Raw genomic sequence first — 26,047 nt, 5'->3', positions numbered from 1 at the left:
ACAAGAACAAGTATGATAGGGATAATAATATAGTATAACAGTAAGTATAAATATAGTATGATGTGTATTAACGATAAACACAAACTTCTCTAAAATATGAAAACAATCTGGTATGTATAAATTCCCATACTCTACCTAACCTTTCTTGCTGTTTTTTATTGCATTCTTCAATTTTTTAATGTAATTTTATTGTTATTTAGCTTTGCATGCAGCTCTCAGAACATTGTTTACATGCGGTCCCAAATTGAAATTTTTGAAACCAGAATTTTAGCTTTGGCAGGAAAACAGCCAACCACCAGTGGCACTGTTTGTGTGTGTAGGGGGGTGGGGGGTGGAGAACTGGGCTTGTGGGTTACTTACTAGCTGCAGTGCTACTTAAAAAAAATTACCTTTGAGAAAGGTTAATATCCAGCCATTTATTTGTACAAATTGTGCAACCATGGATATACCACTGTGAAATTCAATGTTTTGCTGAAGTGCCTTGCAATTCTATTGGACACCATTTTAAAAATCAGTTTAACACAGAGCAATTCTATTGTTCACCAATTTTATCAAACTGAGGTGACTCATCACAACATGCACAAATAAAAGCCACCACTCTTCGGGGGACATCTAAGTGTTCTAAACTTTGCTGCACTTTCCTGAAGCCACTCAGCAAATCAAGAGTGCCACCTTTGCCCAGGTGAATGGTAAATGGACTGCATTTATATAGCGCTTTTATCCAAAGCGCTTTACAATTGATGCCTCTCATTCGCCAGAGCAGTTAGGGGTTAGGTGTCTTGCTCAAGGACACTTCGACATGCCCAGGGCGGGGTTTGAACCGGCAACCCTCCGACTGCCAGACAATCGGTCTTACCTCCTAAGCTATGTCGCCCCATTGTGAGCGTGTCGGTGTTGTCCATTCATAAGCCCCGGACATTGCCGATTCCATCATAAGAGTCTCTGTCTAGGCAAATACAAATTTTGTATAAAATAAGTTCCTCCATGTTTATCTAGTGTTCAGGCAGCTACCGGTGAGTTCAGGCACTGTTGTTAGCAAGCTAAAAATATCCCTCCTCGTGTTAAGGTTTAGGCACTAGGTATACTTCAGAACATTGCATTTTAGATTTCATAAACATGTCACAAACACTTGATTTTATTCATATATGGGAATAAATATTATTCAAATAATTTCTTCAACAACGTTTTTTTCTTTTACCACCTACATTTTCTTTTGACACTGCTAGGTTGTGGCTAGCAGAGATGAAAGTCAGCAGAGATGAGACGGCATTAGGGAAGTACATACACTCATTTATTTAGAAACATTATCCAAGCACTCTGAAGGAAAGAAAATAACATGAAACAGTATCTTACAAAGCACTGAGTTGGGTTTTTACTGTATGTACACCACTTTTACAACCTAAGAATCTTACAATTTCACTTATTGCACCATATATTAAGTATCGGGATATTTTAAAGGGAGAAAGCAAATAATTCTGGGACTAGACAAGGAAGCAGCCTTAAGCATTTTCACTATTAAAAATTAAATATATTTGTACGCCTCTCATTTCAAAGTTCTACAGAGACAAAGTCTTGCTCGCAAAGCTGTACCAAGCAGTTTTTCTCACAACAAATCAATAGACCCAGTTATACCATTTAGCAGTTACGCAGCCTAAATCCCCATAAATAATGCTTTTTGAACAATGTAAGCATGTAATATAAAAGTATCTATGGAATAAACTGATAGGGTAAAAAGTCAATGGAAAAAAACAGTCAATCATTTCAGTTATAAGATTAATAAGGCTGGATATTAAAGGCAGAAGACAAACTCAAGGCAAGAGTGTTGTGGACCAGACTTATTGGACAACAAATCTTGTTGGACGGCAGCTTGTAAGCCTAGAAACGCAAATATTCTTGCTTCCTCTTAATAAATGAACTACCGAGGGACAAATGTGTTTGGTACAGCGACGGAAAATCTAACATTTGACACTTGTGAATTGTGGGCATCTTCGCAGTAAAAAGACATTGGGAAGTGAGAGAAGGAGAAAGGAAATGGTTCTGAAGTACTACAGTTAGTCTCTATTCCAATTCCAAATCATCACTCACACCCACAGGAGCTTTTTTTGGCACAATTTTTACATTTCTATTTTGCAGTTTCAACTCACTATGCAAGAAGCCTCCTGGCTGGCCCTTCCATTGGCCCGCTCTAATATTACACAGAAATAGCCCAAATCCATCTTGCTGTTCCACCCCAACCCAAAATTTGTAACAGTTATGTGGAAAAGGGGTCCTGGAGGGAAGGTAATTGGCTTTCTGGTGTTCCAGGATCTAGACATCAGTGGTGAGACCACAGAATCAGCAAATTTGATCCGTTATAACCTATAATGATGGGAGAAGGTGCTCTCTTGTGATGAAAGCCCAGAGAGGTCCATATGCAGACCATCTTTGTTCAGAGTCTGCTAGAGCCAATGGCAGGATAACAATAACATAACACAGCTAACAACAGAACACTGTCAGCAAGACAAGTAACGGGAGGCATTTGATTATTTACCGGTACATTGTTGTTTTTGTTGTGGCGCATGTTAATTCTTCCATTATATCAGGAATCAGCAAAGCGTGGGCCCCAGATGCAGTCTGTGACCAACGGCAAATTTAAAATAAGCAGCAGCAACATTTCCATTACAGCGACTCCTCGAATGCGCCTTTGAGTGCTACCATCATTTTCTACTTGTGTAAAAACACCCACAGAGACCGGCGCTAGCTTTCTCACTGGGTAATTTGAGTCATTTTACACTTTCCATAATTGCCGACTCGGAAAAATACCATAGAGTAGCATTTTTGATAAGACCAAGAAAAAGTACATTTCCGTGGCCAAAACAAGGGATCAAAAATGGACATGGTAGCTACTGACTTAAGGAAAAGCCTCCTATACACCAATTTACATGGCAAGCCCATTATTTTTACTCAGTGTTCATTTTTTTAAAATCTGCCATGAATTTGATTTTTATCAAAAATTATTTGTTAGTACAGCTAAATCAAGCATTGCAAAATCCCACTGCCCCAAGGTAAGATTAGAGACAGTAGTTCTAATGAAGAGTAACAGATTAAATGTTTCCTCTGCCAAAAAGCAAAAAAATATAAAATAAACATTGCATTTATTCCATTGAATTAAAAAAGAACCAGTGAATGAAAATTAAAAATAAAATAAAAAATACATTCTTAAAAACTTATCAAATTAAATTATTTAGAATCCAGAGGTTTTACAGAAACACATAAATAAAAGGCAGCCCAACACATTTTGCTCCATTAAAAACTCTTAATGGCTGAAGGTGTTGGGAAACCATGAAAGGACCTTCAAGCGTAAAATGTATGCATCCGCTGGTTAGGTGGACTGCATCACAATGTCCTAAGCCAACTGCTTTTAGGTTGTGGTAGATGAAACAAACATGGCAAAAGTTTAAAGGATTCAAAAGACCACTGGTTTGTGCCTTTTGCTTCCTGATGATTATCTAGAGAAGATCAATAAATCAAAAAAGCTACTCACTTTTGGGCAAGACCCAACATGCCTTATAAGTAGCTAAATGGAAAAAAAGCCGTTTTCAGACAATGACTCATTGAACACAGTGACATCATTCATTTGCATTAGCTGGCCATTAAAGTGCTTTCACAGGGAGCTTGCTGACGGATGATGAAACCTACAACCGAAGACCGCGATGGTGAATGACTTGAATATGAACATTTGAAAAGAAAGAGCAACCTTAAAGACATGGCACCATCACAGAAGACATGACCTCAGGTCTTGTCCAGATGGCAATTAGAGACATACCTGACCCTCACTAAGGAAGAAATCATTTACAGCATCAGTACAGAATGCTGAATTTCTTTCTTCCTGATTATGTCAGTCACTTTTCAGTTGCCCCTGTGTTATTTCTATTATCTTACAATTTGATGCTCATACATCCTGGATAACAAGCCTGGACCTGAAGCCTGCCACCAAGAGTCTGGCTTTTGCGTTTACCAAGTGCTTAATAGATATGTTTACGCAGTTAATTGCCCAGCTAATGCAAGTTACCTGCTTTCTTAGGTCTGAATCGGATTGTATTATGAAAAAAAGACGACCCTGTGGTTCTCTATGACTAGGGGTTGGCCATCTCTGCTCTATAAGGAACTATTACAACAGCCGCAAAAAATCCAAGTTTCTAATGCAATTGCAACATTACCACAATTCGCTTCTATCATAACCGCAGTCTGAATTAAATCACTAAGTGTAATTATAACCGGGCATTTAAAAGTGAGTCCATGTCAGTTTAACCCTCGTCGAACAGTGTATTCTCTTTGAAATACAGGTACTTCAGTTTCATTGTGCTCCTTGGCTGAAAGCCACAAGTGAATCTTGCAATTATCCACGATAGGCTGGCGGCCTTCACAGTCATGAAAACATAAGCGGCACAGAGAAGGGCCCCCTGTGCGCCTCCTGCTGGCCGCCCTGCACATTCGCTGCCAGCTCCTGTGTTTTCTGATAAACCCTGCCAGCACACCACGTAGTCGTAAGACACTGTGGCGTGTTAGCGGGGTATTACCTCTCCTGTCCATTCTGCGCGGTGGGAACAGGTGCAGGGTCAAAGGTCAATTTGTGTAAACACAGGGGCAGGGGCAGGAGTCAGACTCTTTCCCCGCCCCTCCTCCACCGCAGTCTCCTTTGCAGCTCTGGCTGTGCGTCAGAAGGCTGAACCATCGCACACAAGGGTCTTCCCCCTGCCGGGGAACAGCTCCATCTGCCAGTACAGGGGGTCGGCATAAACTGCAGGGACAAGAGGCAGCTTTGCATAAGATGACACAATCTGGCTCCAGGGGTTGGAAACCCTGAGGACAAAACTGTACCAGCTGCGGCAGAAACAACAGTAATAATACAACTATTATTTGAATTTATCTTTAGCTGGTAGGTAGCTAACATCCATCAGCCCATTCTGGGGTGTGTGTCTGTGTGTGTGCGTGTGTGTGCTGTGTACTCACCCATATCACCAGGGCTAAGCCACAGGTTGAAGGAGCTGCATTGTCTCTGACAGCGGGGGACAGGCAGCACTCTAACAGAGGGGAACCCCTCCCCCACCATCAGCCACCCTAACACCCGCTGGCCCTGAAACACACACTGCGCATTAACAACTGCACACGTATGAACACTCACACACACATACAAATACACACAGTCACACACACACACCAGCCACCCTAACACCTGCTGGCCCTGAAACACACACTGCGCATTAATAACTGCACACGTATGAACATGATCACTCACACACGCACACACACACACACACATGCTCACACACACATACTCACACACACACACACACACACACACGCTCACTCACACACACACACAGACTCACGCTCACACACGCTTTATAGTACAGATGTGCAGCAGGTAACGCACCCTGCTCTGGGACCCCGTGCTGTGAGACACCAGGCAGCGCTGCAAAGTCATTCCAGCACTGTCCAGCAGGGGGCACAGCTCAGCCTCTGGGAACAGCCACCGCAGCACCTCCTCCCTGCCCGAGGTTGTCCGCCTGCAGTAGAAGAGAGGAGGACAGTGCCACCCAGAGGAGGGTAAATTCATACACAGGGAAAAAGAGACACACAAAACATACACTCGGCCCCTTGCTTCATCAGTACCAAATAAAATCCTGTAAAGTTTTGTTGAAAATGGCACAGGTTACTCAAAGGGACAAAGGGATAAAATTGTAGAAAGGCAAAGACAAGCAAAAAATTATGAATAAAATTCAAAGGCACAGAATATCCCTTTGAGGACTTTCAAAATGAATTATTCAGAAGTGGGCAGGTGTATTGTGCCATCCAGATACTGCCTGGATCAGGACATCCTTTAAAACTGAGCAGGTGGGTGTGGACAGAACAAGGTAGGGAAACTGGAGAAAGGCCAATAATGACTCTGAAGGAGCTGCAGCTGTCTGTGGTTGAGGCAGATATGTAGTCTCCTTATCTACACACAACCTTGGTTAGCCTTTGGCATTAAGTTCATTGTGTTTAGTCCAACAAAATGCTGCTGTACTGTACTTCCAGGCCAGAAAACCTGAAAGCCACAGACAGTGTGTAATCGTCACTGATCAAGGTGTTCCGTATACTGTATAGATATTTTAATTATGAATATCCATACAGTATACAGAACACATGAAATAATACAGGACAATTTCACTTCCCTTTCCCCTTAAACCGTCGTGACAGGATAGCATCCATCAGAACCACAAACGCTAAACAAACAACAGGTACATTTAAACATGAGAACATAGGTCAGGGCAAGCTGGTGGGCCATAGATGGACACAGACAGACAGACAGACAGACACAGGGCAGAGTTTGGGGCTTTTACCACAGCAGGGTGAAGTTGGCGGGCTCCTGGGGGAAGCCCTCGCCGTGGGCCAGCAGGTGCTCCCGTTCCTCCAGCACCACGCTCATGGAGTCCATGTGGGCCGAGTAGATCCGCTCCAGCTCCTGGTACTGCAGGGAGAGGGTCCCACCTCCCTGTAGCCACAGAGTAGAGGAGATCAGCACACTTTACTGGAGATGCTCTAAGCCTTGCCAACTGCAGGCCGAGGCATGCAAGCCTTGTCAGGTGCTGCCAGTTTACATTGGCGTCCTTAGCAATAAAATAATAATTAATGGCATACTATGCAGGATTTTTATCTTGAAAATATTAAATAACCATGTTCAAGAATATCTATGACACACTGGCAGTCTCTGTCTTCACACACATTGGCCAAATTCATGCACCTTTATCTGTAATTATTATTCCAAAATGTATTTGGGAAGTGTAAAGGGAAGGGGGGGGGGGGGGTCCACCTTGAGGAGGATTGGCTGGGGTCCCCGGTGCAGGGCTCCAGGTGCATTCAGAGGCTCTGCCACCTCTAAGACGGAGGAGATCGCGGTGCAGCCGGAACAGTTGACAAGTCCCTGCCGCAGGGCCCCCACGCTCCACCACTCATGAAACCCTACAGGAGGAGCACAGCCATTACAACACCAATGACACCATCGCCTGCAGAGGTACAGCATCACTGCATGTGGCAGCAAATGTGTCAGCCACTTCATCCAGTACAGTGCTTAATTAATCCAAGGGAATTGTTCTGATACCTTTCCAATTCAGGTCCTTAAATTTTTGTTGTGACTGCATGTTCATCACAGCGATGGCCACAAATTGACAACGAGATTGCTCGTGTTATAAATTTGAAGAAAGTTTTAATGTTTGGTATCAACTTCAAGATGCATCTACTTGAGTGCATTAGCACTTTCATTTTTCACATACAAGAACAAAATTCTATGAATGAAATCATGTCAGACCAAAGCTTGTGACACTGGGGATGCGTCAGCATTTGTGGGGGTGGTTTTATGCATCATGCGGTTTCGTACCACAGGAAAAAATATGCAGAAAAGGCTTCTTCACAAAAGAGGCCTTTCTCCGTTCTCGGTCTATAAAGAGCTCTCTATTCATCCTTGACTTATAATAATGCATTTTCTGGCAACTTGTGCAACATTTTTATTAATGTCAGTGACCACAGTTATGTAAATACCAAAAATATATTTAATTTTGTTATTAGAAACTGAGGACAAATACCAATGCTGTTAGACCTTAGTATCACTTAGTCTTGCCAACAATAGGGAAACCTTCCTCTTTATAATGGATACTTAGAAACATTAAACCATTTAATAACAGAATATTTATGTAAGCAATAAGACATGTCTAGGTATGCCTATGATTTTACAAACTGTAATCACACTGCACACTCAGGGATGAGATGAGGCACATAAAATAGGCTTCATCCTCAGCGTGTCCTCTGAGAATTACCGAAGTATCTAATTGCATAAAAGGAGCCTCGTTTCACACCGAAATAGAAATAAATTTGTTTTTATTAAGAATTTTATTAAACATTTTCAAAAATCATTATTCTTTGAGAGAAATGGTGCTCAACATAAGCTTCCCTTGTGATTTGTAACTATCCACTGCTTGTGGATACATTGTAGAAATTAGATCTGAGAAACTGCTTTACTGCAAAAGCATTTATTTTTTTTTTTTTATTTTTTATAGAGAGTAGGTCCGAACCTAAGCCAGATATCTCTTCTGTGGATCAGTAAATGTGTTTGACCAACAGGCCTTTTGTTTACAGGGCAGTGTGGGTTTTCCCAAGTTTAGCCCCAAAACTAGGTAGTCAACAACTTACTTTCTGTTCTGCAACTGCTGCTGGTAATGAACTACATATCTGTCCCTCTCTCTCTGTCTCTATCTCGATCTCACACACACACAATCTCTCACACGTGCGCGCGCACACACACACACGCACATGCACACGAACACGCACACAGTGGCAGTCCTCAGCACTCTCTGGGGTACATACTCTTTTTTTATTACCTGCTGTCAGCAGGACTGACACTTGCAATTGGCACTCACACCTGTATTGAATACATCTTTCGCATGTCATCCTCAATACGGACAGTTACCTTGCAGGTTGTACTTCTTGGCGATGGGCAGGGAGAGTAGCCGCACATGACTGAGGGGTGAGGACCAGTTGTGCCCCCCAGGGATGGCCAAACCCTGCTGGGGAGGACTTTGAGGATAGGTGAATACCAGCACCGCCACCAACAGGAAGCCCACCGCAACCACAAACTGGAGAGTACAACATTCAGGAAAGGAGATTACAGATCTTACTTCAAACACAGCACCACCTCTTCACTTCACTTCCTTCCTGTAATAATACAGGTTTTCCGGTCAAGTTTTTAGTGAAAGACTACATGTGAGTTTTGTGATCATAACAAGCTCTTTTTATGGACCTTTCCTAGAAACACTGCACTCAAAGTACAAATTCCACATACTAGACCTATATGTAGAAAAATCAATATGACCACCTATCTGACAGCTATTATCTTATCTTTAGGGGCAAAATGTAAGTTTCATTTTGACTGCTTATTCCAGGAATAATTTAGATTGAAGAGGATTAACATGCTGTAAAACTAATGAAGACAGCAAGCAAAACACACAACTACTTCTTACCCCAATTATTTTAGCTGTGTTACAGAAAAAAAAAGATTAAACTGCATCCTCACAAAATGGATAACGACCATTCATTTTTATTAAAGTGCATAAGAAGCACCATAACTAAAACCTAAAAGTGGCACATTTGCATTATAATTGCATCAGACATGAGGGCAAAGCAACACATGTTCATGAGGAAACATTGTATTTATATGTATGCCCACTTGCATATGCTCCATTTGTATTCTGCACTTAATTTCCATGATTCACTGGGTTGAATGTTGCCAAATATGTTAATAATACCCACCATTTGTGCGTTTTCCACGTAAGTAATACAGATCAAATACCGATGATGTGCATGCTGTGGTCGTTGTATACCTCCATGCTGAGGCTCACTCACCTTTACAGTGGCACGAAGAATGGGGAACTGCGGTGGTTCTCTCCGGGGCTCGTTGGTTTCCAGAACCTGTTTGATGAATTTCTCAATCTCCTTCTCCGACATGCCATAACGATATCCCGACTGACGAAGAATATCGATACTTTCTGAGAGCTTGTCATAGATGCACGGTTCACTGAGCGTGGTCCCCATTGCAATCAAGATCGGCTGTCTGTGTATCTCGTGATAATTTAAGATATATTAGCTACCTAATTTGGAACGGTGTTGTTTTTCGTTTAGACGTGGGCAAGGGACACATGCTGTACTTCCAGAATTGACGGGTTAGCAGTACTGCTAAAACATGTAGCTATTATGAAGAGTATTTTAACACTACTCAAGCGGTTATCAAAAACACCTATCTAGCTAGACAGCAAGCTACAATAAAAAGGATGCGTCATCTTTTTCTCCGTATCAGTGCTGATCATGGAACCTTAGTCAATTAGCTACACTTTACAGACAAAAATGTGTCAACAAAAACACATTTCCTGCTTGCTAAAATGACATTTCAATTTATAACAGCTTTGGTCCGACTGGACAAGTAAACACGATTTGTGTTAGCATGTGAGCTATCCCAGATCACGTGAAAATATTATCATTTTCATTGTTGATTGGTCCAGCTGAAATAAAGAACGGCAATATTTAGAGACGGCATTCATAAACAACAGATTTAGTTCTATGCGTTTTGTAGCCTTACACAGCTGCTCACGCTGCTACTTAGAAGCAAATGAGCTTAGCAGCTAGCTAGTTAGCAAGCTAACGCTACCAATCGTGGCGAATCGTTATCCGTTCAACCGTTTACCGGTCCACAACATTGTTGATGCAGTCTATACGGGGATTTATAAAAGACCCAGAATCAATACTTACCATTATTTAAACATGACATTCTGTATAAAAGTCCCTTGTTTATATGTGTCAACACGCCTTCCCCCTTTTCCACCTGCTAGCGTTCTATGAGCTCCAAAGTTGTCACTTCACTTCCCCTTCTGCTGGAATATTCATTTTGTATTTAGGAAGCGCAGATTCACGATACTCACTGTAATGAGCTATTAAAAATGTTCGAAATATTGTTCAAATAAAGGCGAATCATTTAAATTCATGTTTAATCATTTTTTCATATGAAGATGTATCACTTGTTAGAGCTTAATTTTTTTAAATGTCAAGCTTTTTCGAAATTAATATGACGATTCACAAATTGCAAATATAATCCCATAATGTTAATACGTCTCAGATCTAGTCCGTTTCGGATCCGAGGCTGCGTAAATTTAACAGTATTTAAAATACGTGGGGTGCGGATTTAACAATTGAACACAAATGCGTCAATCGCTAATTATCGTAAATAGCGGCAGGCTGTTGAGTTGCACAGTTTTCAGGCACATGACCACGTATTTAAGTGTCTAGCGTGGAGAATATACAATTATATTAAACTTAAAACTATATGAAATTCCAACTTCCGTGTATTATTATTATTATTATTAGTAGTAGTAGTAGTAGTAGTAGTAGTAGTAGTATTAGTCTTGAAAATATATATTTACAGCAGTAGCCTAAAATATGATCCAAGTTTGACAAGCATATTACCCAATGTCACCAGCATTTATATCATCTGTAATGAAAACTGCAAACAGGTTTGGACACTCTTACTGCATGATAATTACTGGGGGAGGACATGCCTCCTGCTCCAGCCTCTGACTGGATTACAGATGTTGAAGCATAGAGGGTAGGAACATCATCTGTTCTTCTCAAGGCATGTCAAAACATAGCAAAATAGGGAAGGTGTTTCGTCATATAAAGCACAGTTCACATGAAAAAAGAGACTTTGCCACAACAATTATGTACTCATGAATGTGCTCTTGTGAGTGTACTATGTGCGCTGATGTACTAGCGCCCTCCGGCAGGGTAATGGTAGAGTGAAGTTTGTTATTTTTTGCCATATATGTAAAGCATTTCATTTTGAGATCAAAAGATGAATATGAGAAAAAAGTACAGAGAATCCGGTTTTATTTCATGGTATTTACGTGAGTATGTTTTACCATTTCACAGAAATGGCTCTTCTGGTGCCGAGTCCCCCAATTTGCAACTGTGCAAAATTAAGTTAACAGATTAACTTAAAAGTCAATCAAAGCAATAAGGTCTGATATATCGTTGCATAGCTGCAGATTGAAGCACTGGGTGAGGAGGTTGGAGGAATTTCTTTTTTTAGTCAAATTGTAATATTAGACAGGTAGGTAAACAAAACACATTTTAAAAATTATTTCATTTATTTAATAATAAAAAAAGTTATCAAACACCAATATCACCCATGTGAAAAAGTAAGAATGTCCAATATTATATTTTGTCTAAAGATCTGAAACCATTCCATTTGACAAACACGCAATAATAGAGGAAATCAGAAAGAGGGCAAATACATTTCAGATCAGTTGTTTTACCCTGGTCAGTCAAGTGGCTGTGATAGTGACCTGTCTGAGATATGTCAGTTACTCAGTCCTCCAGAGCTGCAGCCATAGCAGATCAGTTAGTGGACTGCAGAGTCAGAACTGTTGACTATACACATCCCAGCAAGCAGCCTCGCTTTGCCCCCTCCCAAATTCATGGAGAATGTTGCTGCGATGGGGCTTGTTGCACGATACAATTACAGAGTAATTCTGCATTCGATCTGCGCTTTTCTTGATTAAGCTAGGTAACTACAAATGTGCATTCTCACTCGCATTAATAAGTATGTCTCCGACAGAGGGCGCCGTCTTATGATGCTCAAATGCAAAATCGTCCTGCCGTGCCATCTTTAACCAGGCTCACTTCGCTGTGCATTGTTTCGGATCAGCTGTACATGGATCCGAAACCCCACCCAGCGAGGAAGGGCAAGCTATAGGGAAACAGTCGGGTAGTGAAAAAATACAGGGTGTCGTAAGGAGCTGGAGTGGAAATTGAACGTAGTCGAAATATACGATCTACATTTACGCAAAAAAGCGAATCGTATAGAAATAACACACCCTAGCTAGCAAGCTAGTATTCCGCGTTCTCTGTGTGCGATCTCAGCACGGCGGTGGTGTAGACAGTCAGCTGATATTTTGCTACAACAATATCCTCTCCACCGAGCCGCTTTTCCAAGATGATCGCCTTGTTTAACAAGCTCCTGGACTGGTTTAAAGCGCTGTTTTGGAAGGAGGAGATGGAGTTGACACTGGTCGGTCTACAATATTCGGGGAAGACTACCTTTGTGAATGTGATTGCGGTAAGTTGATATATCATTTATTTTGGTCTGTCATCTGGCTTGCTAGACGGGCGACCGTTGAAACCATGGTTGGGGCTAGCGGTCCCGTGATTGACGCGGTGCCTTACAAATTGAGAGCTAGCTACGCATTATGCACGATCATGGCCGTATGAACTTACCTAGCTAGCGAATGCCCAGACTGGCTACGCGTCAGAACAGAATAGAGTCCACACAATTTGTGTGTAGTGAAAATGTCTTTTATTTCCTGGTATTACTGTGATGTGCAGTTCTACATCAAATGGCTAAGCGAAGGATGCTTTGCTGCTGTGCGATTCACCATGAATGGAGGATGGGGGCTATTATAAGGGCTGGACATAAGGTCTTCATGGGATGCCCTAAAATGTCCTAAAATAAGGCGATACTGGCCTCACAAATATATTTCGCAATATCCCATGCGAGTTGGTGTAATTGTAATTGTTGGTGTTTTGTTTCAGCTGTTGTATTAAATATGCTGGACATAACGATGATCGTTGCTGTTAGCTACAAGCGTGAGGCCTAGCTGCACGTTCAGTAGTATCCATGACATCGACAACATCTACGGTATAGTACGTCAATACAGCTGCTTACTTACCCTTTGCTACATTTGTCGCAACCACGCTTGGCCCAGAGCACTGTGTTCAACGTGGTGCTATTAACGTAATGGTTAAAACACTGGATGTGTTTTAGATTTCAAGTTGGCTGTTTTTGGGTAACGCGTACTGTAGTTGCATTGATAATATTATTGTATATTTACTCAATGCGATTTGTGGTTTAACCCGAATTTAAACCATTAGGAACAGATCGGATCACAATTATGGATTCTGAGATTTTAAAGATTCTGAAGCGAATTCCAGTAAGAGCATATTTATCTTGACCAAATTAGTGGTGTGCTGTGTACGATTTCTGTTTTGTTGGCAGCACTTCTCGTTCTTGTATACTGCTTATCAAATATTTTTTGTGCTACACGTAGGTTTTTGAGCCACAGGTAAAATAATTCTGGACTTTGAGCGTTAATTAATAGTTGGAATTATCGAAAGGCAAACAATGCATCAGTCATGTGCATTTGTTGTCTTGTGTATCTAGCCCTATTTTCAGAGCATTTGTTTCTTAATAAATCTCTGTCATTAAGTTAATCAATTGTCATTCATTAGTTACTTAATTAGCTAAGGTTCTCTTCATCAGAGAAACAGTTTTTAAACACAAGTTAAATCAATTTGTTGCTCAGTGGTTTCTAAATTCTCACTCTGCGACAAATGGCCAGACAAATGATTGTTGACAATTAATGTAACCACGTGAGAGAAAGAATTACAGTGAATTGCAGTATCATTCACGTGTTCTGAAAGAATTCAAATGTAAAGCAACAGATTGAAAGTCTCAACAGGTTGACATATGTTTTGGTGTTTATAGTCTTATCTATGTGAATTAAAGGCTTTGCAGACTGATTGTTAAGAGTAATCACAGTCACACTACCTCAGATTCAGTTAATGGGTTTCTTTTTCGCTTGTAGCCTTTACACTACCCCTGAGTACATTTAGGTTTGGGTTGGAACAGTCTCTCAGTCTTTCCAATATGGCATTCAGTTTAGTTGAAAGGAAGCTCAACAGAGGTTGGTGTGCTGTGTGATGCTGTGGCTATGTTTTAGTATTTTCAGGCGTCCTATAATCCATATATTGAATATATATATATATTATATATATAATGTGAATCAAGGTGATTAACTTAGCCCTAACTTTAAACACGTATTATCTGTATTGGTTTAGAGCCCATAGTGGCCTGTATGGATGTAATGCATACTGTAACAATGTCTGTGGTGATGGTTTATGCTTTATAAGAGAATGTTTCCTTGTTCAGCATTCCACCCCACTGATTGCCTCGTGGTATATAGCCTACATTTTGTCTGAAATTAAGCCATATGTGGTAGAGTACCATTTTAAAATGCCATGTGCATTGGAAAGTACTTTGATGATAAAGGTCAAGGAAGCATGCCCTGGTATTCTTATTTGAATTTCACTGCTTTTTGGTATTGTCAACTCTTACCAAAAGAAGGAATGAACACTGCACATTTAAGCTCTGTAGTTTTATAAAAGCTCTGTAGTTTTATAAAATTATGGAGCTCAAGTTTGCACGGTTAATTTATTCTTTTAATATGATCACTTCGATCACCAGCACCTTATATAAAATTATGGCATACAGTTATTTTGCTTATTTTTTATTATCAGCTCTTACTGTCACTTAAAACAGTTTTAAAATGAGTGGAATAAGTTACCAGGATGGTATTCGTCATTTACTGCAGTTCAGATACTGCTGAGATGATGTGGCCTATGTCTTTGCAAATATGAAATGTGTGAAGACAGCATCAGGCTACACAGGGAGCTGTTGCAGGGCAGTGCTTACTGGGAAATGCACTGGCAAGGTTCTGGAATTTTACACAAATGTGAGGCGTGGCACCCGCTGGTACACAACGCATACATGCCCACAAACGACATTGTGAGAGGTGCTACCGCACTGTACACACAGGGAATTTTATCTGTGTAGTTCAGTACCTGAAAAAAGCATCCATGCGTGGTTTGTTTGGGCAGTTAATCTCAATCCATTGGGTGGCTGGTAAACTTGTAAAGGTGTCCATTGGAAGAAATGCGATGCATCAGTAGACAGAGCCTGGCAGACTGAAAATAATGGTCTCAGTGTCCCAGCACATGGTCATGCGATGCTTTATGACCCATGGTGCGTTGGGGGAAGATACGTGTGGTACGAAGGTTTATGGGTTTGGGTAGGTGGTCCGGGGTTTGGGGCGTGGTGGCAGTGGTGGAGGGGTTGGGGAAGGGCGGCGGCGGTGGTTGGGGAGTGGGGGGTGGTGCAGGTGGGGGGGATTGTTTGGGGATGGTGGTTTGGGGGGATTGGTTGGGGGTGGTGATTGGGGGGTGGGGGGGAGTGGTGCCAGTGGGGGTGATTGGTTAGCGGTGGTGGGGGTGGGGGTGGGGGTGGTTGGGGGAGTGACGGCGCTGGTGGTGGGGGGGTTGGTTGGGGGTCGGCTGTCAGTTTCGGCGACAAGTGATTCAGGGGAAGTTTACGCTGGCTAGCTGGCTGTGGACTCTGATGAGCGTTCTCGCTGCACCCAAGGCGCATAAAACCCAGGCCTGCCCGAAGGTCATTTGCACATAAATTCTGAGCCTCAGGAAGCAAATAAATTCAACCTGAACCATGAAAGAACGAGTCCGTTCCACACGGTGCTCTGTCTAATGCAAAATTCCCCACTATTCCTACTTAGCAGAGACCGATCCTGGGAGATAGAGATTGGAGGAACTTACCTCTGTATTGGAATTATTTGATTATGCCCCTCAAAGCCTTGGATTAATTATGTGCTAAGCCAAGCATGAATTCCCTGATTTGGCTATATAGAAGCAGAGACAGAACTGAACCCTAGGGTGGCAGTTGTTCCATTTTGTAGCGAATTCCAGGTGTTTACGTGTCCTTAGACATTATAGGCTCATACATTATAGGCAGCTTAGGTCACATGTTAGGCCTGTTCATTTCAGACATTGATTTGGACATAGTCCACCCTTGTTTGTCTGAAATCGGAAGCAGTTTCATGTCTCTTGAAAAGGGAATTTTTATTTCTTACAAGAATTTAATTCTGTCATATGTTGTTTATTATTTGGGCTAGTTGAATTAAAAAATGTAAAAATAGCAGGTTTGAAGTGGCTAAGCAGTTGCACATGCTACACATCTGGGAATAGAGGACTTAAAAAATTAAAATTAAAATTAAGAAGTCTGACAGCCGTATATTTTGTACTTGCGTGTTTATGCATTGTACAGAGCCGGGGAAGTGCAGCTCACTGTCCGCGGTCCTCCGTACAGTGATTGATTACCGAGCACGTCATGAAGTGTGTTTTGTTAACTTGAAGGTTGCGATAATAAAACTGGAGATAAACATGTCACCCGTGTTTTGGTTCCCGGCCCTTTCATCTACCGCTGTGCACAACCTTGCCAACATTATTGGAATACTTTGACGCAAACCTGCGATGTCAATGATGTAGCGCAGGGATCATCAACTCTGACCCTTGAATCCAAATCCAGCCCTGGTTTTCTTTTCTCCCGGGTAATTAGTGCTACTGATTGGCCAGACCGTCTTCACACCTGACTCCCAGGCAAAGGGAGGGTGGAAAACCAGCAGTTCTCGGCCCTCGAGGACCGTGAGTTGCTGATCCCTGACGCAGCGTGTGTGGCTGTTTAGCCACTGTTCCCTGCTAGCAAGCGTGTGGAGAATCAAACTGAGAAACTGCAAGAGTGCCGTTGGATGTAGGTAACCTGCAATATGTGTTGGCTTTGCCCAAAATGAAGAAAGGTAGTTTTTTTTTCCTTCTGTGTTTAGCATTCAGCAGCACACAGCCAGTATTTTGTTTAAGGTGGTTTAAAGTGGTGTAGTCGCACCTGAGTCATAGTCAGACTGTTTGTAGTCTCAAATCATGACAAACCGCACTGCAAACTCTCTCGTGGAATTAAACAAATTGAGGGGAGCTCATTCGGATAAAGCTCACGTGCATGCTGCAATACACTGATTATAAATGGAATTCTAGTCTGTGGCCACTCAAAATAAAGTCACGAGTCTGCGCTTTGTGTCTTAATGCCTGTGGTCAGTCTTTTTCTGTTTCAGTAGCTGGTGAATAACCGATGTGGCAATCACAATTTCTGTGGCCTGTCTTTGCTTGAACTTGAAAAGTGGTCGCCTGCTCTTTGCTAACTCCGACGAATATGCATTAATTTTTTTGAATGTCATTTCCGACTGTGAAATGCAGTAGATGCGTAACGATATAGGAAATGTGCAAAGGCATTAGGAAATTAATAACTGTTATATTTGTAATGGTACTGAGGAGCAGATATTGGTTGTTGTTTATACTGCAGTGTGTGTTAAAATTCTGCTGTAAGGTTCTCACCAGAACCAGTAAAAGAATGCGTATTTCCACATTCTGGCCTCTTTGTGCTACTTATTGGCTTCTTAAGGTACTGCTACTCACTGCTTAAAATCCCTTTATGGATTTTCACTTAATTACCCTTAGAGAGGTGCTCCGTTCCTACAGGCTGCATTGTAGACTGAGGTCACCAACTGAAAGGGATTTTCTGTGTCTCATTGTGCGGGTTGTACAGAAGAGTTGAAATAGCATTTGTTATTCCGACTCCTAAACTGGAATTCCCTGCCTAAATATCAACATCCACAGGGTGTCTGTTTTTCTTTTCAAATTTACAGATTTACCTCTGTCAGCGTACTAAGTGTACATTGCTGTACACTCTCACTCTCTTATCTCTTGGAAACATTGCGTTGATTACACATACGTTTTCTCTAGAGATAAGTCTCCTCTAATCAAGCAAAAACATTTATTGTGTCATTTCTTTTTTGTATTTTTAAAAAGAGCCTTGCAATGGTCCTGACAATGAATGATTATTAAGCAGCCTACTTATAAACCGTCTTAATGCCTGAGGAATTGTTCATGAAGCTTGTTTTACCAGTCCACCAGTCCTTTCTGTTTATAAGAGCTAATGAATATTGACTGGAACTGCTTATTAACATGCTGTGTGATGTTGCAAGTCATGTTGGCTGCCACACGTAGCTGAGAGTGCTTATGAATGCTTATGCCACTCATCCACACATTATGTCTGTGTTAACGTACTACACGCACAGCATCAGATCTGTAGGCTGCGTGTAGGCTTCATAATGCCCCTTCTGTATTAATGTGTTGTTGTCATGCTGATGTGAGTAACCATCGTTTCAATAGTGTTTTTTTTCTGATGATTTCTATGGCGGCACCTGTAGGACTGGTCTCCCCTTTGTTAAGTCCCCAGTACACATGATCCCTCGTCAGTAAACATTTTGTGCCAAAATTGGCTATGTTCCTCAATGAGCAGCGCTGGGTAATGAATACTGTATAGCCTCTTAGTCTTGAAGTAAGGTGTGTATGAGTATGAATATGGACTCAGTTTAGAGAGAGAGTTTGTATATAAAACATAAAACAATTTATGGCTCCATCAGTAACTTGTTGATGCTTGAGATATAGAATAAACTTGTAAAAACTTGCTGTGTGTATGGTAGCTTGTGTCTGACGTGAAGAAACTGTGAGCTGGGAAAACTACCACAATACTACGGGTACAAATATGAAAAAGAGTTCATTATTCACTGCAACATTCTGAATGTTAAAGGAGAAATATCCACAATGTCTCTGCCAGAAAAACAGTGACATTCTGTTTAAAGCTACATCTCTTTCTTTCTCTCTCTCTCTCCCCCACAGTCTGGCCAGTTCAGTGAGGACATGATCCCCACTGTTGGCTTCAACATGAGGAAGATCACAAAGGGAAATGTCACCATCAAGGTCAGATTTCCGTTGAGACTGTGGGCAGTTCTTGCTATGAGCTTCCTTTGGAGTGTCCCTGAGTAAGAGGGTTGGGCGATATGCCACAAAGATATCTGTCAACTGTATTTGCCACCATATGATGCGTTCCCTTTTCGTCTTTTTTTCTTTAATTATGCCTAAATCGGTAGTAAACAGCCAAACTAAAGAGGCTGCATGAAATGCTTCCAGAGGACGAAACGTAGCCACTGTTATCTGTTGGGTGTTGATAAGACAGCCAATCAGCACCTAGGTCATACAGCTTCCATGTGATCACGTGATGGATTTTTGCCATTAACTTGGAAGCTGTGAGGCCTTGCTGCTAATTGGGTTTCTTATGGTTGCCCAATAAATAACAGTGGTGGTGTTTTTTTTCCCAAAAGCATTTCGGGCGGCCTCAGAAGCATGTTTGTTTACTACTGCATCAGGTATAATTTAAGAATAAAATACAAAATAGAAATACAATACACCACATGGTGGTGATGACGGTTATTGCATTCAATAAATATTGTCGCAGAATATCGCCCAGCCATACCCAGTACTGCTACTGAAAAGGGCACTTTAACCAAGACTATGCTCACAATGTTGCCCAAAAGGACACAATGATTACATCACTGGTTTAACATGAGTAGTGCTAATATGGTCATGAATCTACTGACCATTTCCTTAACTGTGAAACACTTCAGCTATGATATAACACTGCACAGAACTAATAGACCGAAAGTTCTTGGAAATAATTATACGCTTTTTACTGAAAACCAGAATTGCTTCTGTTAAATGCATCTCGTAATTGATAAACCAATGGGTACTCAACCAGTATTTGTTCAGAATACAAATTAGGCTGTATTCAACCAATGTATGTCCTTAATGTTTACTTACAAGTAAATGCAAGCGTTAGGCTTGTTTTCACAAACTCTATTTGGAGTGTTAATATTAGCGATTGCTGAACTCAACAAACTGTTTATGAAGAGAAAAAAATTATTGCTTTTCATTGATAGTTATAGTAAAGGACAAATACTGGTTGATTCAGCCTTTGTACGCTCCATGACCAACACAGCCTTGTTGTTCATATTATAAAAGCAGATTCCGGTTACAGGGTTCAGCGCCATAGCACAAAGTTATGTACTGAAAATCAGGTCAGGGTGTCTGCAGTACAAGATCGGCAACATCAGTGGCCTTTGCTGTGTAGCGCATGTACGCGGTCTTGTGTAACCATGGTGATGTCTGTCTCCGCAGCTGTGGGACATTGGTGGACAGCCGCGGTTCCGGAGCATGTGGGAGCGTTACTGTCGCGGCGTCAGCGCCATTGTGTGAGTTCCTGATGCTAAGGCGCCGTGTCATGCGTTGCCATGGATGCAGTTATCGATGCACGTTTCTGAAATCGGCACTGCGCTGACACCTTCGTCAACTCGGACGTTCAGTCAATAACCTGGGTTATTTATACTCCGAGATGCCTTTCAGCTGTTGAAATGCGGGGTTGCACTGACACATACATTACTCATTAAAAATTATTAATAAACTTGTATCATGTGTCATTCATGTAATTCCTCGTAGTTAGTCCTTGTAGTGGCTAAACATTTGTTCTGGTTTACATTGAAGGGTTTCTTTCTAAGTTGTTTTTTTTTAAATCATTTTTTCATGGTGAGAAGGAACTGGGTATCATCATAGGCATGTGATTAAATCATAATATGAAAACACAAGGAAAGCATTTATAGAATCGATGATGTTACTACACGGATAGAATATCAGAGGGTCCAGGACAGAGCCTTGGGGTACCCCTGTAGAGAGGGGGCAAGGGGCAGAAAGGGAATCTCCATGGCACCTGGAAGGTGCCACCTGCTTAGTAGGAGACAAGTCATCTGGGCTTATTCTGCATCATGGTTATGATCTGAATAAAGGAACCACTGGATACATATTTCCGCATGCCTCTTAGCCTTGTGTGGCCTATGTCGGCCCATTAAAAACTCATGACTTCCCATAATGTATAATCTACATTTTGATGAGGAAGCATTACTTACTTTTAAGCAACCAAACAATTAATTTATTATTCAAGGAAAAAAAATTCCCAGCACTTAGTTCAAATTGTGTGCTGTTACTTGTGTTTATTGTGGTAGCAGCTTTTCTAACCGAGCATAATTTGATTTGCCTTTTGTAAGTTATACTGTAAAGGGACATTCATTAAATTCTGTTGTGCAGCAAAACCAGTCTACCCATTTAGCATTGTAATACAGTTCCCGTAAGGAGTCTCACCGACACCTCACCAAGCGTCATAGATAATGATTACTTTGCAATGAAGTATGGGAGGTTAATCACTTAGCTGAGGGCATGAATGTCAATGAACACATACGTCTGTCATCAGGGCTAATTTCTCTGAACTTTGTGCCATCTTGCCAAGCATATTATTACACATATCATGCTATTATTGTCTGCAGATAATATATAAAAAATACATTGTTTCTTTACATTTTTGGGTGAAACTTTTATTTTTTCGCTTGAAGAAGTTTGTTTAAACTTGTTCAGTCCAGCATGTAATATTTATGGGTCTAGATGTCTGTAAATGTTCAATTATTATTTCCCTCTTATAAAGGTACATGGTTGATGCTGCTGACCCAGAGAAGATTGAGGCCTCAAAGAATGAACTGCACAACTTGTTGGACAAACCCCAGCTCCAGGGTATTCCTGTGAGTACTCCCTTTGACTACATCTCCCATGAGCTCTTAGCCATGTTCCAGCAGCTTGGATTTAGTGTCAAAAACAAGAGCACATAAGTGAATGTACAAATGAATTCTCTGAAGTATACGTCATTCTTACTTCTTGTTCCCTGAATTCATTGCTGTACAATGCTAATTGTTAAAATTTATATGCCATTTAGATGAAGGAATTATTATGGGGATTAGATAATAGTTTGTAATAATCTGGTCATATCAATTCTCAGGTCAAGAGATACGCACATCCTTCAGCTAATTTCTCATTCTGCTATTTATACTCTCAGGCAGTTCAGATTCCATAAAGAACAGTGCATTTGCACAGGCTTTGTGTTTTGAATAGCAAATAGTTTCAGTGCTTTGGTTCCAGATTACAGAATTAAATTTAAATGTAAAACATGAGGAGAATGAGGGAGTATGGACACTAAGGGCTGTATTTTCATGACGCAGAAAGTTTGGCTCAAAGCTCAAACTCATTTGGTTTAGCACAAAGATCGCTATTATGAAGCAGTGTAAGCACATAAATTAAGTTTGCTTGCCAGTGTTTTGCCAACTGAACATGAACCATTGAAATAATGAGCGTTTTTCGTGAGTAAGAAAGAAAGCAATGAGTCACATTACGTATAAATATTATTTTAATGACGGTGCCCTTACGATGCAGATGTAGCCCTAACCGATTCGGAGAAGGGCCAGCGCTGTGACGGTAATGTGGCTCTGACCCGACGTCCCAACAGCACAGCGACTATGAATAATGGATGCGTGTTAGCTGAGTAATGGGCAGAATGCTTGCCCTTGATTTATCGAGTGTGGGGAGTGGGAGGGGACCAGGCCTCGCAGATGCTGCTGCTGCTGCTTTCACTGGCGTTGTCCGCTGACGAGAGCCCGTCTGTCCAGACGCGCATATCGACAAAGGCCCTGACATGTGAGCGGCCATCCGTAATGGATGGAGCGCCGGGGCGATATTGATATAAAATGGTATTTGCATCGTTATTTATTCATTAATAATAATTAAGGCTGAAAATTGGAACAAAGGGTGTGAGAAGCGGTGCAGTTACGGGCTGTCCCGCTTTGCTCGGGTGCACGTTCAAATTTTGGGGTAAACCTTCATCTTTGATTACTCTTCACCAGTGGAACTCCCATTAACCTCTGGACTGTCGATTTCAAGTTATGCCTTTGGTTTCAGATGCAGTATCTTGGCACAATTCAGTCTGAAATGATTTCTCAGACTTTCTATTTCTGATAATCGTGTCCAAGACTGTGGGAATTTGATCTGGTGTGCTCATTTTGGTTTCCATTTTGTTTTTAATCTTTAAAGTAAAAGCATATATGTTTTAGTATAATAATGGATTTCAAATTTGTGTGCTTGCACAAGAGGAACAATAGCATAATCTATAACTATCTTAACCGTAGATATTCATGTCAGTTGTAAATGTTCTGAAAGAAATGTGAGATGTGTGTGCCCTAATTTGGATTTATTTCACCTACCAGGTCCTTGTCCTGGGAAAAGATCTCAAGGTGCCTTGGATGACTAAGGATGAAGGAGAATGTGAGTTTTGATTGGGTGGGGGCGGGTGTGGTGCGGTGTGGGAGTCTAGGAAATGCCTCTGGTTGCTGAGGTGGTCCTATGAGTAAAGAAATGGACATGGGGCTGGGCTGGCCAATTAGGAGTAAGGAAATGGCTCTGGGGTCTGGCTGGCAGCCAATGAGGAGTAAGGAAATGGCACAGGGCCGCCAGGGCGGCTGCGGCCAATGAGGAGTAAGGAAATGGCTTAGGGGCCAGGGCTGGCGGCCAATGAGGAGTAAGGAAATGGCACAGGGGCCAGGGCTGGCAGCCAATGAGGAGTAAGGAAATGGCACAGGGGCCAGGGCTGGCGGCCAATGAGGAGTAAGGAAATGGCACAGGGGCCTGCTTGTTGTGGTGCTCTGATAAGTGGGACTTAAAGTAAAATGCCCCTGACCTCCCTCTAAAGCTTCTCATTACTGTTTAGACTTATCCATTTCTCTTTCTCTGTCTCTCTGTCTCTCTGTCTGTCTTTCTCTTTCTCTCTGTCCATGTGTCTGTCTCTCTCTCTCTCTCTCTCTCTTTCTCTCTCTCTGCCTTGTCTCTCTCTATCTCTCTGTCCTTGTGTTTGTGTCGCTCTCTTTATGTCTCTTTCTCTCTCTCTCTCACAGACACACACTCTTGCTCTCTGTCTGTCTGTGTGTTTCTCTTTCCCTTTCCTCATCTCTCTCTCTCTCTTTCTCTCTCTCGCTCTCTCGCTCATGCTGTGAGCATTACCCAGAGGGAGGTGGTAATGAAAGTTGTAAATTCGGCAGCTCTGCCCGGAGCTGGTAGCAGGTGCTGCAGCAGGGAGTGAACCGTCCCTGTTTGTTACTGCTGTCACTGTCACCCCCATCCAAGGTCCTTCCCTTCCACAGCTTTTCCATTTTACTGTTTATTTGTAGCAACAAGAAAAATATGAGATCATTTTCCCGGTGATAATTTTGTAATGCCTCTTTCTGGTTGCAAATTCAGGAGTGGGGTTTCGAACCATTTTTGTTATTTGGTGCTTGAATTTCTTGTTGATTGTCGATTCTAGTGCATTTAATAATGTTCTTTTTTAATAACAATTCTTTTGGGGAATTTACTTAAGAAATGGCATGTAAAAATACAAACATAATGTTAAGGCTTATTGTATTGACCTGAAGAAGACCCAGTGTGGGACTGTTTTTTTTGCCATGTCATATTACCGCTATCCTACACCTGCATTACTTATTTAGATGTGTGTGTATGTGTGTGTGTTTTCATAATTTCATAAATGTAGCTTTCCTTGTCCTGCTTTTTAATAATGTTCTCACCCTTCTTTACTGTGTCATGTGACCAGACTAATCTGTTATCCCCCCAGGAATCTGTCTGCCATCCAGGACAGAGAGATCTGCTGTTACTCCATCTCCTGCAAGGAAAAGGATAACATTGGTGAGAATGATTCCTCATATCCACGAGAGGCCATTCGAAAGGGAGCCCGTACCTAGATACTTTGACGGCAAGCTATGGTAGCAAGAGCATTAGCTTGTGTGTGTTATGTAGTTTGTATTTACCAGCCTGTGATTGTGTGAGGCCATTTTATTTAGCTTCAGCTGGGCTGTGGTTAAGCCTTTTCTCCTGTTTACATGCCTAATCACTGTAATCACGCACCTCCAGCTGAAGGCTTAGGTGTAGTTTAATGGGAGACCGGGGGGAGGTGTGACGTGTCGTGTCCCAGGTTACGAGGGGACATCGTTCGGACTTCAAGGCTATTGGACGCAAGCCAGTTCCCCGTGGTTACCAGATTCGGAAATGAGGCCGAGCCTGCTGGCGGGAATTCTGTTTCTGTCAACTAATGGACATGATAATGTCACGTCCAGTGGCAGAAAGCGATTGTACACCACACCGCACCAGCTTAACTCGTTTTTGTCCTCTCTCCGTCTCTGGTTTGCTCCCTCTCCAGACATCACACTACAGTGGCTAATCCAGCACTCCAGAACCAGGAGAAGCTGAAACCAGAGACCCCAGTGACCTGAATGACAGCATCGTGACACCACCCTTACCACCTCCTTCCTCCTTCCTCCTCCTCCTCCAAGATCTTTTCCCTTCTGTAAAAACTCCCCACCCCCATCTTCTTCTCCCGCCTTTTGCCAAGGTCCCTCCTGATTCCATTCTTGTAAAGAGGGTATGAAGAATATTATTTGCACTTTTTCAATATTTTTGTTTTATACTTGTATACTTTCGCTTTGTTAATATGATTTCAACTGGATGAAATTTACACTTGATAGTTACTGGTCAGAGATCCTTTTTCACCACTTCGCTTTCCCCCCCCCCCATGTTCAATTTTTGTCGATTTACACATGGTACGTGACACCAAGTATTATTTGAGAGGCAACCTGTGTTACTCCCATGAGGTAAAAACAGTAGAGAAACGTCCAAGTTCATCAATCAATCTGTCATCTCTGCTTATCCAAGTAAATATAAGTCTGTATATAATGAACACGTTCGGATTACGATTCAACTTGAGAAGCTGTGAAGTAAAGTGAGAATTTAGCAGCCTTATTCAGTTTCCTTCTTCGTCAGATCACTACTGCTTGTATAAATTGCCAAAATAAGTGTCAGGTAAGAGGACATCATGAGACTCACCTGATGTCTTTCATATTTTTGTAAGATTTTAGGTGGTGGTAGCCATGTCACGTGATTGACCCTACCAATCAGGCTTAGTTACTTCTGTTTACTCTCAGTTTGTATACTGAGCTAG

At 41.7% G+C, this 26,047-nt stretch overlaps 2 protein-coding genes across 2 annotated transcripts; one reads left to right on the top strand and one right to left on the bottom strand.

Annotated features, from left to right (window-relative positions):
- Positions 1-1,269: 1,269 nt before the first annotated feature.
- c13h6orf89 (chromosome 13 C6orf89 homolog) lies at positions 1,270-10,702 on the bottom strand. Its single transcript, XM_064304910.1, has 8 exons — positions 10,318-10,702; positions 9,418-10,070; positions 8,486-8,651; positions 6,836-6,984; positions 6,366-6,517; positions 5,417-5,549; positions 4,993-5,116; positions 1,270-4,780 (listed from the first exon to the last, which is right to left on the bottom strand). Exons 2-8 carry the CDS (start codon positions 9,604-9,606, stop codon positions 4,698-4,700), a joined length of 996 nt encoding a protein of 331 aa, XP_064160980.1. The 5' UTR covers positions 9,607-10,070; positions 10,318-10,702; the 3' UTR covers positions 1,270-4,697.
- A 1,504-nt stretch (positions 10,703-12,206) lies between these two features.
- On the top strand, positions 12,207-24,738 carry arl8a (ADP-ribosylation factor-like 8A). Its single transcript, XM_064304912.1, has 5 exons — positions 12,207-12,679; positions 18,979-19,059; positions 20,314-20,387; positions 21,665-21,758; positions 24,668-24,738. The coding sequence occupies exons 1-5, from the start codon at positions 12,557-12,559 to the stop codon at positions 24,731-24,733; spliced, it is 438 nt and encodes a 145-aa protein (XP_064160982.1). The 5' UTR covers positions 12,207-12,556; the 3' UTR covers positions 24,734-24,738.
- The last annotated feature ends 1,309 nt before the right edge of the window (positions 24,739-26,047 follow it).

Source organism: Anguilla rostrata, chromosome 13 (assembly GCF_018555375.3).
Source record: "Anguilla rostrata isolate EN2019 chromosome 13, ASM1855537v3, whole genome shotgun sequence".
NCBI lineage: Eukaryota > Metazoa > Chordata > Actinopteri > Anguilliformes > Anguillidae > Anguilla > Anguilla rostrata.
This window is presented reverse-complemented; position numbering and strand designations above follow the sequence as displayed.

What these genes read in the sequence shown, in the direction of transcription:
- c13h6orf89 (XM_064304910.1), bottom strand. Translation starts at nt 9,606, where the DNA reads ATGGGGACCACGCTCAGTGAACCGTGCATCTATGACAAGCTCTCAGAA. An exon ending in GCCAACTTCACCCTGCTGTG is followed by an intron (nt 5,550 to 6,365) that starts GTAAAAGCCCCA and finishes CTTCTACTGCAG; the next exon opens with GCGGACAACCTCGGGCAGGG. An exon ending in GCACGGGGTCCCAGAGCAGG is followed by an intron (nt 5,117 to 5,416) that starts GTGCGTTACCTG and finishes TGTGTGTTTCAG; the next exon opens with GGCCAGCGGGTGTTAGGGTG.
- arl8a (XM_064304912.1), top strand. Translation starts at nt 12,557, where the DNA reads ATGATCGCCTTGTTTAACAAGCTCCTGGACTGGTTTAAAGCGCTGTTT. An exon ending in CCTTTGTGAATGTGATTGCG is followed by an intron (nt 12,680 to 18,978) that starts GTAAGTTGATAT and finishes TCTCCCCCACAG; the next exon opens with TCTGGCCAGTTCAGTGAGGA. An exon ending in CCCAGCTCCAGGGTATTCCT is followed by an intron (nt 21,759 to 24,667) that starts GTGAGTACTCCC and finishes TTATCCCCCCAG; the next exon opens with GAATCTGTCTGCCATCCAGG.